Consider the following 13,302-nt stretch of genomic DNA (forward strand, 5'->3'; position numbering starts at 1 on the left):
TCATTAATAACTAATAATAAGGAAAAAGATGCTGCTTATAGGCACTGCAAGGAGGTAATTACACTGACTGCTCCGGGTAAATGAACTGCTGGTTAGCTAACCCCCTGAAAGCCTGACGGTCCTGAGGACTTGAGAGGAGAGGAAGCGAACACGGGTGGAGAAGGCAGACACAGGTTGGTTCCCCCTCCCCAGGTGGGAGCAGAGAGGCCTTAGGGCTGCGCTTCTCAGCCTTCACGGGTCTTGTTACAAATGCAGCTTCTCAGTCAGGACAAGGACTGGGGCCTGAAGTTCTGCATTTCCAACAAGCTCCCAGGAGATGTTGATGTTGCTCCTCCACGGACCCCTCTTTGTGTAGCAAGGACTTAGGGATTCGGTTTCAGAAGCAAAAAAGTCAAGGGATAGGTATTTACACCTGTCTCTCTCAGAGCCTCAGTTGTCTGCAAACCAAGGGAGTTGTCCGGGATGATATCCACAGTCACTGAGGTCCCTTGGCGACTCAGAGCGTTGTTGGGGACCAGCTCACCTGGAGTCAGGGAGGCGGGCTCCCCAAGCTCTTTCATCGATGGAATCTGTGCATTTCAGTGCCCCTGGCTGGGGAGGGGTGGGCCTCTATTTTCCACGAACACGCTCCAGACCCTTGCTCTTTCCTTTGGCCATATTCTTGAGCCACGCGGTCCCAATCTCTCCATCCCTTCCATGCCACCAGCCTGTCCTTCCCTTCCTTGCAGCTTCTGGCTTCCTCTGCTCGCTCACAGCTGACCTCTTCCTCACCCTGGTCGGTGGACCAACCTTCCCCCTTCTGCGGTTTTGTATATGAGAACTGATTATAATTATAGTATGTTTCTTCTCTCTTTCTCTCTCTCTCTCTCTCCTCCCTCCCTCTTTCCTCCCTCGCTTCCTTCCTTTCTTCCTTTCTTTCTTTTGTCAAAGCATGTCAACATTGCTCTTTTTGCTGATTTAACAGACTCTAAAGAATGTAACATTGGTGCCGTGAGAGAGAGCCATCTGAAATGAAGCGATCCCTTTGTTTTCAGGGTGGGTTTGTTAATTCTCCAGAAGAGATTCCAAATGTGTACATGGGTACACTTCTGTAAGTCCAACCTTCAACTTAGTAAGACTTATTGTGTTAAAAGAGACACCCAGCGGATTCAGGATGGGGAGTACAGAGGTCACCAAAATACCGCTGTGGATTTAGCAATTCAGATTCAGAGGCTCAGCGCAGCATGGACAAGAAAGCGCGATCTCAGCAAGTGCCCTCGTCTCAGTTTCTCTTCCTGTAAAAAGGAGGAAAATCCCACTCGCCACCCACAAGGCTCTCTGGAGGACTGCTCTGCAAAGGGCATCCACGCAGGGGTGGGAGCTGCAGAGTACTCTTCTCTGTCCTTACAATTCTCCACCCCAACCATCACAGTAAAATGTCCTAACCTCGCAAACCCGTGAATACATTTACATCAGAAACTGGCCTCGGTTCCAACACGGTGCATTCCCGCAAATTTGGATTTCTACAGGAAGAAGACATAATATAGACTTTAATGAACATCCTGGATGAAAAACACCCCTCTTCCTAAATCCTCTGGAAAAACAAAATCTCTGGCTCCTTCCTTCCCTCAGAACTAGAGTTTTCAAAATCTTGTGGTATTTCCCCAAATACCACAATTTCGAATTGTGACATCTGGTTCCCAGCTCTCCCAGGCTGGATTATTTTTTAAAGAGACAATGAGGAATTCTGACATTCTGAGTTGCCACCCTGTGTCGGTATGGGAGAATCACTGCCTATCCTTCCTTGGCATTAGTACGCACTAGATGTTTCTAGCATTTTCCCTTAAACAAGGAATCTTCTTCCTCTTCTTTTTTTTTTTTTATTCCTGGGATGCCATTTTCTTCAAAGGCCCACCTTGCTCCCCTCTTCCCTTAACTCCTTCACGAGTATCACAGGGCATGTGGGCATCAGTGAGAGTCCCAAAGGACAGAAGTCCCAAAGGACAAAAGGCAGTCAGTTTCAAGAGGGGCGTCGGATTGCCTGGACTTTCCTGGCAGTTCCACTCTCTCCACACAATTGGGCCCGGGATTTGAGAACCAGGCCCTGTAGCCACAATGTGCTGGGCATGGCTCTCTATTTCTGAGTCATGGAGATGATGGGGGAGTCAGCCAACAGGATGGGAGAGTCGGATGATGCCCACAGCCTGGGGGGGGGGAGAAAGCAACTTAGGGAAAATAGGAAGGGCTACTTGCTCCACTAAGACCAGAAACTCTCACTCAGAGCCTGGCTCCCCAGAGCAGCCAGACCACGGGCAGTGGTCTGGAGCACAGGGGGTGATGGCAGACGGGCCTATGTTCCCAGCTCTGGCCAAATGACCTTTGACCAATCACTGTCCTTTCTGAGCACTGGCTTTCTTGTGACTAAAATAGGGACAATAGTGTCTAAACACCATGGAGTGGATGTGGTGAGTATAAAGGAAGTCCTACATAGACAGGGCTGAGTATGATACCCGGCACGAGAGAGGCACTCAGTGAAAAATAGCTATTACCATCATTCTATCTTTCAGCATGGACCGACCAACCAACTGCTTTACAGGAAAAGCACGCAGAATATTTTACTTCAACGGACACAGGTAAATGCTGATGGTGCATGGAAGAGAAAGTGCCAAAGCTAATGGAGTGGCATCATGGTTACTCTGTTAAAGAAGGGGGCAGGAAGCAAGAAGCAGGGCAGAGACGATGGCAAAGGCGGGAGGAATCCCACACAGGCAGGTGTAATTCAAGTCCGAGCAGAGTTTCCGGGTCTGGCCAACTGTTCATGAAAGGTCAAAATGTCCACTGCAAATAACAATTACACAACGGATAAACTGGGATCATTTTGGAGGTGAGCTGGGAAATGCAAACAAAAATTGGGGGGAAGGGTGAGAAAATATCACCTTCTGAAAAGAAAACTGGCGAAAGCCAATCAAATTAACCACCAATGACCCCGCCCTTTCTCTTTTTGTATGTTCTACACTGTGGCATCCAGCATATAGCACACAGAGTGACTCAAAGTCTAAGGAAGGTTTAATCACAGATCGATCACAGACAACAGACTAATCGTGAGGCCAAAAACAAATGAAACAATCACATTTTAAAGCAATTTTATGGTGAATGTCATCAGTAAAAATAACCAACACAAAAAGAAGCCAGTATTGACTTAAAAAATTAAATCGCCAGGAAAATCTGTCTTACTAGAAATAACGGTTCCGTAAGAAAATTCATAATGACAACTTTCATGACAAAAAGCCTGATTAATGAAAACATTCTAAGTTTTAAATTTTATGCAGAAATGACTCTAATCATAATAATTTTAGTAAAATAAAAACAGCAATGGGAAAAACTGGAAATGGTGTAGCTTTACAACAGATAAAATTGATTAAGGTCTTAAAATGGCTTAGAGTATTCTCAAAGTCTTTTCTTCAACAAGAATCCATCAGGGTTGTTAAAATGCCAATTAAAATGTTTCCACTCTTAAACACAGAATTAAGATGTCTCTAGGGAAAAAAACTCTAGCAAGTCAAATTGGCGGATGAAAACATCCTGTTCCCATGGAACTCTTCCCAGGAATTGCGCTATGTAGGATGGGGCGGAACCGCGGCTGGTTGGCCAGTGTTTCCTCGGGATCAGAAACAGCCGTGCTTCCTAAACATCTCTTCTAGAGGATGTCCAGTCCAATTTAGGAAATAAGGAAAGATGAAACTTTTGTGTTAGAAACGGTGATTGGTTCTGTGTACTTCAAGAAAAGAGGTTGATGAGAATCTGACCAAAAGAGTAGAGGGTAGAGGATGAAAGAGAAGAAGAGGAGGAAGGGGAGGGGAAGTAGGGGGAGGAGAAGGGGGAGAAAGAGAAATAGGGGAAGAAGGAGGGAGAGGAGGAGGGGGAGGAAGTTGAGGGGGAGGAGGAGGAAGAGGGGAGGAGGAGGGAGAATGAGAAAGAGGAGGAAGGAGAGAAGATGGGGGAGGAAAAGGAGAGGGAGAAGTGGAAGAAGAGGAGGGAGAGAAGGAGGGGGAGGAAGAGGAGAGGGAGGAGGGGGGAGAAAGAAGCAGATGAGGCAGAGGAGGAAGGAGTGGAGGAGGGGGAGGAGAAGAGGGAGAAAGAAGCTAAGGAAGGGAGAGGAAAGGGGGAGGAGGGGATGAGGAGAGGGAGGAGGGGGAGGAGAAGGTGGGGGGGAGAAGAGGAGGAAGCAGGGGGAGGGAGAGGAGGAGAGGGCCAGGGAGGAGGGGAGGGAGGAGGGAGAGAGAGAGGAAAGGAGAGAGGGAGGGAAAGAGACAGAAGGAGACCGAGAAGGGAGACGCACTGTGACTAGCAGAGTGGCGTTCTAGCTGTCCAGTGAAAGTTGCACGGTGGAGGTAATAATTCTTCAGATTCCGCCGTTGCCACAACAGAGGTGAGTTTTTTAAAGGCAACCCTACTTCCTTTGATAGAATTCCGCCCTCACCAGGCAACTATTTGATCTGTGATCAATTTATCATCTTTTTCTTTTACGGATCCTGCTGGAACTCTGTAGTGTCAGGGTTACCGTGACACGGGGAGAGAGTTTCCTAAATAACTAGGCTTGCTTTTGGGAGTCCGGCAAGCTGAGTTCACATTTCAACTCGTCCTGGACTCCCTCTCTTGGCATCCTCAGGACCAGTGGGGCTGGGAAGTGACCACACGCATAATGAAAAGTAGAGAGGCAGACCCACCACTTTCCCCCATTTTGATCCCTGTAAAGGTCTATCCCTACTTGAAATGAAATGCTTTGATCCTGTGATTTATAATGCAGTATCTCGTAATTTTTTTTCCTTTTTAAAGATTTTCTTATCTTATTTTTTTATTTAAGAGAGAGAGACAGAGAGAGAATGAGTGGGAGAGAGGAGCAGAAGGAAAGTGAGAGAGAATCCCAAGTAGGTTCCACACTTAGTGTGGAACCTGATGCAGGGCTTGATCCCACAGCCCTGGGATCATGACCTGAGCTGAAATCAAGAGTCAGATACTCAACTGACAGAGCCACCCAGGTGCCCCTCTCATCATTTTTTTTTCCTAACTCCAAATCAGTTGCTTAGTATCTTATCATCCCCAAGTGAACCGAAAAAGCTGAGTCTCCAAAGGGTCACATTTCCAAGCAGGAGTCCAGGGACTTTAGGGACCCCAGTGAGACCTCCCTGCACCCCTGCAGCCATTCTTGGGTGTATTTTTAGCTGCAGTGTAACTCATCAGGAAAGGTGTTCCAGAAAAAAGAAGTGTAAGGCATTTCAGGAGACTTGTAACAGACTCTGAGGCACTGAGTCTCCTCCTCCTCACCACCTACTCCCCGGCAGAAATCTGAAGGCAGGGAGCTGTGCCCGCCCTCCACCCACAGCTTCCAGCAATTACTCAGATGGCTGGTTTCCAGCGGCGATCCTGGGCTTCTGTAAGGAGACATCTACTACAGATAATTAGGATTCATAACTAATAATAAGAAGTTTCCAAATGTAATTTTCATTTTTCCTTCTTTCGTTAGATGGCACAAAATAAATGTGCTAAGATTTCATTGAAACAGAATCTTATTCTCCACAGCCAAGTAATATAGGGGAGGGAGGACTCCTTATAAAGAATTAGACCAACTGTGCAATTTATTCCTACCACATTTCAGGTCGAGAATTCTTTTATGAGAATCTATGTATGTGGAAGGTGAGGAGAGAACTAGGTGGGAAAAGAGAAGAATTTTTCTACTTTTCTTAAAAGACAGACAGAAAGAAAGAAAAAGAAAAAGAACCCAACCAAAAAACCCCAACCATTTACTAAGCTGATCCTGAAAAGAACCTTATAGGATACGCATCATTATTGCCATTTGACAACTAGCCTAACGTCACACAACTAGAGGTGAGTGGGCCCTTCTTCCTCTTCTGTTCCCACTGTCCTCCTCTCCCCTTCCTCTCTTCCTCTTTTTCCCTGACAGCTTTATTGTGCTATAAACTTACAAACCTAACAGCTAGCCTTTGGAAATATACAATGTCATGACCTTAAATAAATGTGCTGGGTTGTGCAACCAGCACCACAGCCCAAGTTGAGGCCATTTCCAGCAAGTTTTCTGAAGTCCAAGTGTGGTGACCATCACTCCTGCCCCCACCCCAGGCAATCACTCATCTACTTTCTATCTCTAAAGATTTGCCCTTTCCAGAGATTTCATACACATAGAACTACACAATATGTAGCCTTCTGATCGGACTTCCTCCGCTTAGAGCGTTTTTGTTATGTTTATTTATTTTGAGAAAGAGAGTGTGTGAGCAGGGGAGGGACAGAGACAGAGGCAGAGAGAGAATCCCAAGCACGCTCCTCACTGTCAGTGCAGAGCCTGATGTGGAGCTTGATCCCATGAACCATGAGATAATGACCTGAGCCATTATCAAGAGTCAGATGCTCTGGGAATGCAAGCTGGTGTAGCCGCTCTGGGAAACAGTATAGAGGTTCCTCAAAAAATTAAAAATAGAACTATCCTATGACCCAGCAATTGCACTACTAGGCATTTATCCAAGGGATACAGGTGTGCTGTTTCGAAGGGACACATGCACCCCCACGTTTATAGCAGCACTATCAACAATAGCTAAAGTACGGAAAGAGCCCAAATGTCCATCGATGGATGAATGGATAAAGAAGATGTGGTGTGTATATATATATAATGGAGTATCACAATAAAAAAGAATGGAATCTTGCCATTTGCAACTATGTGGATGGCACTGGAAGGTATTATGCTAAGTGAAATTAGAGAAAGACAAATATATGACTTCACTCAAATGAGGGCTTTAAGAGACAAAACAGATGAACAAGAGGAAAAGGAAACAAAAATAATATAAAAACAGGGAGGGCAACAAAACATAAGAGACTCATAAATATGGAGAACAAACAGAGGGTTACGGGAGGGGTTGTGGGAGGGGGGATGGGCTAAATGGGTAAGGGGCACTAAGGAATCTACTCCTGAAATCATTGTTGCACTATATGCTAACTAATTTGGATGTAAATTAAAATAATAATAAGAATAAAATTAAACTAAAAAAAGAAGACATGGTGTATATATACACAATGGAATATCACTCAGCCATCAAAAAGAATAATATCTTGCCATTTGCAATGATGTGGATGGAGCTAGAATGCATTACATTGAGTGAAATAAATCAGAAAAAGAGAAGTACCATAAGATTTCACTCATAAGTAGAATTTAAGAAACAAAACAGATAACATATCGGAAGGGGTGGGGGAAGAGAATAAAGGGAGACAAACCACAAGAGACTCTTAACCATAGAGAACAAACTGAGCATTGATGGAGGGACGGTGGGTGGGGATGGGCTAGATAGATGATGGGTATCAGGAGAGCACTTGTGATGAGCACTGAGTGTTCTATGTAAATGATGAATCACTGAATTCTACTCCTGAAACTAATATTGCACTGTATGTTAACTAATTAAAATTTAAATTGTAGAAAAAGATGTGGTATGTATATACAATGGAATTTTATTTAGCCATAAAAAAGGAAAGCTTGCCATCTGCTACAACATCGATGAAACTTGAATGTATTATACTCAGTGAAATAAAGAGAGAAAGAGAGACAAATACTGTATAATATCACTTATATAAAGAACTTTAAAAAAAAACAGAGCTCATAGACACTGAGAACAGATTTAACGGATTGGTCATTGCCAGGTAAGGAGGGTGGGGGTGAGCATAATGGGTAAAAGGGGTCAAAATCTACAAACTTCCAGTTACAAAATAAATGTCATAAGGGTATAATGTGCATCATGGTGACAATAGTTACTAATATTGTATTGCATATTTGAAAGTTGCTAAGAGAGTAAATGTTAAAATTTCTCATTACAAAAATAATTTATTAGCTATTTATGGTTATGGATGTAAATCATATTTATTGTGGTGATCATTTTGCAATCTACACAATTATCGAATCATGTTGTACACCTGAAACTAATATAATGTTATGCTAATTGTATCTCAATTAAAAAGCAAGAGAATTATTTTTTAAAAAAAGATACTCTTTCCTGTAATGAGATTGTGGGTGATGGTTATTGTCCATACCGTAAATTTTGGAGTTCTGTTTTTTTGGGTGTCTGAGCCTCTTTAAAAATTATTATTGGGGCACCTGGGAGGCTCAGTCGGTTAAGATTCCAACTCAGTTTTGGCTCTGGTCATGATCTCACGGTGCGTGGGTCTGAGCCCCACATTGGGCTCTGCACTGATGGTGCAAAGCCTGCTTGGGATTCTCTCTCTTTGTTTTCTCCCCTCAGTCTCTTTCTCTCAAAAATAAATAAACAGTTTTAAAAGTTAAAAAAAAGTCAGATGCTCAATTGATTGAGCTACCCAGGCACCCCTTGCTGAGTGTGTTTTTAAGGTTTATCTGTGTTGTAACATGTGTCAACACTGGACTCCTTTTTATAGCTTAATAGTATTCCACTATGTGGATATACCACATGTTGTTCATCAGTTTGCTCACTGATGGACAATTTGTGTTGTTTCCAGTTTTGGGGTTTTAGGTACAAGGCACACCAGAGACATATGTTGTCACTCCTCTTGGATAAATACCTAGAAATAGAGTTGCCAGGTTGTAGGATAATCTATGCTTAACTTCTTGAAGAATTTTAAGGAAATGTTTTCGAAAGTGGCTGCACCATTTTACATCCCCACCAGCAATACGTGATGGTTCCAATTTCTCCATACCTTCACCATCATTTGTCACCCTCAAGTCTTTTGGATTAGAGCCATTCTAGTGGGTGTGAAGTGGTACCTCATTGTGGTTTTGATTTGCATTTCCCTTTTAACTAATGATATTGATCCTGTTTTCATGTGTTCTTTGGCCATTCATATATCTTCTTTGGAAAAATGTTCAAATCCTTTACTCATTTTTAATTGGGTTATCTTATTATTGAGTTGTAAGAGATCTTTATATTCTGGATACAAGTACAAGATATTTTTATCAGACATATGATTTGCAAGTATTTTCTCCCAGTCTTTGGCTTGTTTTTCTGTTTTCTTAATAGTGTCTTTTTAAAATTAATTAACTAATTATTTATTTATTTATGAGAGAGAGAGAAACAGAGCATGAGCAAGGGAGGGGCAGAGAGAGAGGGAGACACAGAATCTGAAGCAGGCTCTGGGCTCTGAGCTGTCAGCATAGAGCGTAAGGCGGGGTTCAAACTTGTGAACCAGGAGATCATGACCTGAGCAGAAGTCGGACACTTAACCAACTGAGCCACCCAGGCTCTCCTAATGGTGTCTTTTTAAAATGTGTATTTATTTATTTTGAGAGAAAGAGAGAGCTCAAGCAGTGGAGTGGCAGAGAGAGAGGAAGAGAGAATCCCAAGCAGGCTCCTCACTGTCAGCACAGAGCCCAACCACGGGGCTGGATCCCACAAACCATGAGATAATGACCTGAGCCAGCATCAGGAGCCCGGACACCCAACCAACTGAGCCACCCAGGTGCCCCTTAAAGGTGTCTTTGAAGCACAAAAATTTTTAATTTGATGAAATCCAATTTATTATATTTTACTTTCATTATAGATCATGCTTTTGGTGTCTATATAAGAAGTCTTCGCCTATCCTAAGGTCATGAAAATTTTCTCTATGTTTCTTTCAGAAGTTTTAGAATTTTAGCTCTTAAATTTAGGTCTATGATCCATTTTGAATTAAACTGTGTGTAAGGTATGAGGTAAGGATTACTTGTTATAGGTTTCTTGAGCTTTTCTATTTCTTTTTGAGTCATTCTTTTGGTAACTGTGGCTTTCTAAGAATTTGTCTATTCATCTAAGTTGTCTAATTTGTGGCACAAAATAAAAATCCTTTTACTATCTGTAGGGTCAATGGTGAGGCCTCTGCTTTCATTCCTGATTTTGGTAATCTGTATCTTCTCTGTCTCTCTCTTTTTTTTTTTTTGGAAGGGGTGGGGGATAGTATAGTTAAAGGTTTGCCAATTTTGTTAGTCTTCTCAAGGAACTAACTTTTGGTCTCATTGAGTTATGATTTACCCTGTTGTTTTCTGTATTCTATTTCTTTTATTTCCAATGTCATTTTTATTATTTTTTTTTTTTAATTTTTTTTTTTAACGTTTATTTATTTTTGAGACAGAGAGAGACAGAGCATGAACGGGGGAGGGTCAGAGAGAGGGAGACACAGAATCTGAAACAGGCTCCAGGCTCTGAGCTGTCAGCACAGAGCCCGACGCGGGGCTCGAACTCACGGACCGCGAGATCATGACCTGAGCCGAAGTCGGCCGCTTAACCGACTGAGCCACCCAGGCGCCCCTCCAATGTCATTTTTAATACTGCCTTATTATAGCTTGTTTTGAGTTCAGTTTGTCCTTTTTCTAGTTTCTTAAGGTGAAAGTTTCAGTTACTGATTTTTTCCATACTTCACTCCAAAGCAAATTGGCCCCTCAGGGAAGCTGCTGGTTTTCAGAGCTTGCCCTGTCCAGGTCGAACTTTATCACCTTTGGAATTTGGGTGGGGATTGAAGCAGCTCCAGGTGAGAATGTCATAGACACCCACTCTACTTAACCAAAGTCCAAGAGTTTTTCATGAGTAACTGCTCCTCAATACAGCTGAATTCTAGAGCCATGAAATGTTTGTGACTATTTTTTCCAATTTTTTTGTTGCTTCTTGGGGAAGGGATGTGCAGAGCAACTCATGTCCGCCATGCTCGCCTGTCTCTAAAGCCCCTCTGCTCTTCCTCACAGGAAACAAGATTCGGTTTCATCCTTTACCCCATCTAGTTCTCTCACAGATTCTGTGTCTCTGAGAGCATGAGGCAGAGCTGGTTTTAAGAATGTTCATGTTGAAAAATACTGCTTAGGATATATACGGCACTTCAGTGAATCACTCAACCTCTTCAATATTAACAAGGAAGAACGGAAACTCTCTTAGGGAATTCCGGTGGCACTCTTTATCATCCCCAGTTCCTAATCTTGTTGATTTTGCAGATGCTCCTTTCACTAACCAAGAGGTGGGATAGCAAATAGGATCACAGCAGGAAAATGCTTCAAGGCCAGTGTGAAGAGCTGGGCTCTTTGCACACTGCTTGAGTCGAGGATTTTCTAGCTGCATGCTAATGTGATGTAGGTACAGACCGTGCAGTTTCCATAGGCCCAGTTCTGTTTCAAAGGAAACTGGGCCTGTCTCTCCCCTGGGACATGATGCCCTGGAAAGAATAAGGGCTGAGACCCAGGAGACCTGGGTTCAAGGCTCTGGCTCTGCCACTTTCTCCCATTTAGCCTCTTTGAGACTCTGTTTCCTTATTGGTAAGATGGATGTAATAACCCAATACTTGCTTGGATATGATCAAATTCAGCAATAGCCATGGGTAGCCTTTGCAAATGATTCACATGCTATAAATGTAAGGCTTTAAATTACAAATTAATTCATAACTAATGTCTTGAAATCCCAAGATGCGGTGACTAAGAGATGGTCTGTCTCTCCACTGCTGATTCTTCCTTCTGCTTCCCTGCCTCAGGACACAAGAAGGCTGTGGCCCAGCAGACCCCCGCCAAACACTCCCACCATTAAGTCATTCACTGCCCCCCCCCTCCTGGACAACAGGGATGTAGGCAGATATTCAGAGGACACAGTCATGCTTTGGTACTTGGGGATGGCAGACCACAGCAGGTGCTGTCTCTCAAGACCCACGCTTGTATTTCTTTACACTGCAAAGCAGGGGGGGTCTTTCGGCTGAGTAAGCCTGGGAAGGGAAGCCCACGGTGTAGGAGGAACAGCGGGAGGGAACTGTCAGGTGGGTTTTCATGCTAAGCTTTATGTTCACACGGAGTGATCACAGCCCCTCTGCCACTCTTGTCAGATTATCACTGCACCACCGCCAAGCCACATGGTCACAAATGCAAACTTTTAAGAGCGAGAAGCATCTCTCTTTTCTTAACCAAAAATACAACTTTAAAAGTTTGCCCTGTGAGGGATTAGGATTTGTTTTACTATGTTTTAAAATGCGTTGCTGTAAACTTTTAATCCTAGGATACATATCTAAGAAAAACCAAAGCTATTCAGCTCAATAATATATCACAAATATGTATCTTGGCCATGCCTTAATAAAGGAAGTTCTGGGTCCTAGGCTGGATAACCCAGACAGCGGCGTAAGATGTAACCTCTCCAGGTTTCTGTTACAGAAACTAGCATGAAGTGCATAAAGGGAGCAGGGGGCAGCCACCTAAAACTATGGGTCTTTCGTAACAGAGGCTCCTTCTCAGAGGAGCTTGGGTTTCCAAGAAGCATCGGGAAACAGAACTTGGTGGCGACCCTCACTTGATGGCATCGCCAGCCCGCCTCCAGCGCGCCAGCCCCTGGGCCTTACCTCCAGACACTTTACACCCCACCTCTACTCAGGTCATCCTGCTGCGGCGGGAACGAAGACTTCCGGGACTCCTCCCCGGCTAGGCGTCACCGTCCAGTGTCCCGCCTGCCCCTCCTGCACGGGCACCTGGGCCTGTCCTCCCACACTGTGGCCGAGCCAAGGTGGGAAGGGACCCGAGGCTAAGGGCAGAACTTCGTCTGCTTTTTTGCCTTTCCAGGTTACCTATTTGCCTTTCCAGGTCGGCGGCTTCATCCGGCGTGGCTCGCGGAAGGACTCCCGGGTCACTGAAGCTGGTGCGAAGCAGGGTCCCCATCACAAAGAAGAACAGAATGCCACCAACCACGGGGATGGCGGGGGTGATTTTCACTGCTAGATATGGGCAGCTGCCAACAGGTTGGGAAGGCAGGAGGAGAGGGGAAAGAGAAAGGAAATATAATGTCAGTAATCAACAGTGAGCAGTCTATATTTTCCAAGAAGCCGAAAGCTTCTTTGGAGGAGCAAAATTGATTTCCATTAAAAATTCATCTATGTTAAGCATTTACATTTGGGGAGGTCTGCAATTCTCTCTTGTGGACAGCTTCACCCTCCCTGTCGAGCCACAAAACCCCAGGCCCTCTGCTCCCACAGTGCTACTCGGGAAAGACACTGGCAGAGGAGAGAAAATCATCCCACTTGCACGATCAATGCAGGATGAACAAGAGCTTGTACCCCGCGCGTTATCAATACAGCTAGTGAATCTGTGCCGTCTTCCCGGCCTTCCCTGAAACTGCACAAGACAAGAAGACGCCGGCTTAGAACCATCTTCCCCAGACCCAGGCTTTCCTCCCTGAGTTGAACACCTTCCTGGTCCAAAAGCTGAGAAGCGCAAATGCACCCTTTAAAGGCAAGAAACCGTTTTTCAATATTTTGGAGCTAATCTGTCCAAAAGAGGTTAATGAGCTATGGAAATGAACTTGCAAGCCG

The 13,302-nt window shown here is 44.2% G+C and overlaps 1 protein-coding gene and 2 long non-coding RNA genes across 4 annotated transcripts in view; 2 read left to right on the forward strand and 1 right to left on the reverse strand.

Annotated features, from left to right (window-relative positions):
* The window catches only part of ZDHHC14 (zinc finger DHHC-type palmitoyltransferase 14), a 292,138-nt gene that overhangs the window by 106,333 nt on the left and 172,503 nt on the right, over positions 1-13,302 (reverse strand). For both annotated transcript variants that reach the window (XM_053904321.1, XM_053904320.1), the window contains exon 2: positions 12,562-12,722. In XM_053904321.1, the coding sequence (XP_053760296.1) occupies positions 12,562-12,722 (161 nt within the window). The remainder of the gene's footprint in view (positions 1-12,561; positions 12,723-13,302) is intronic.
* LOC109245360 (uncharacterized) lies at positions 4,193-6,884 on the forward strand. The gene is made up of 3 exons (XR_008422831.1): positions 4,193-4,408; positions 5,322-5,474; positions 5,636-6,884. It is a non-coding gene; the product is annotated as an uncharacterized LOC109245360 (long non-coding RNA).
* On the forward strand, positions 9,092-12,709 carry LOC128777621 (uncharacterized). The gene is made up of 2 exons (XR_008422832.1): positions 9,092-9,478; positions 12,222-12,709. It is a non-coding gene; the product is annotated as an uncharacterized LOC128777621 (long non-coding RNA).

The sequence above is a fragment of the Panthera pardus genome, unplaced genomic scaffold (genome assembly GCF_024362965.1).
Source record: "Panthera pardus isolate Hobbes unplaced genomic scaffold, ASM2436296v1 HiC_scaffold_17, whole genome shotgun sequence".
NCBI lineage: Eukaryota > Metazoa > Chordata > Mammalia > Carnivora > Felidae > Panthera > Panthera pardus.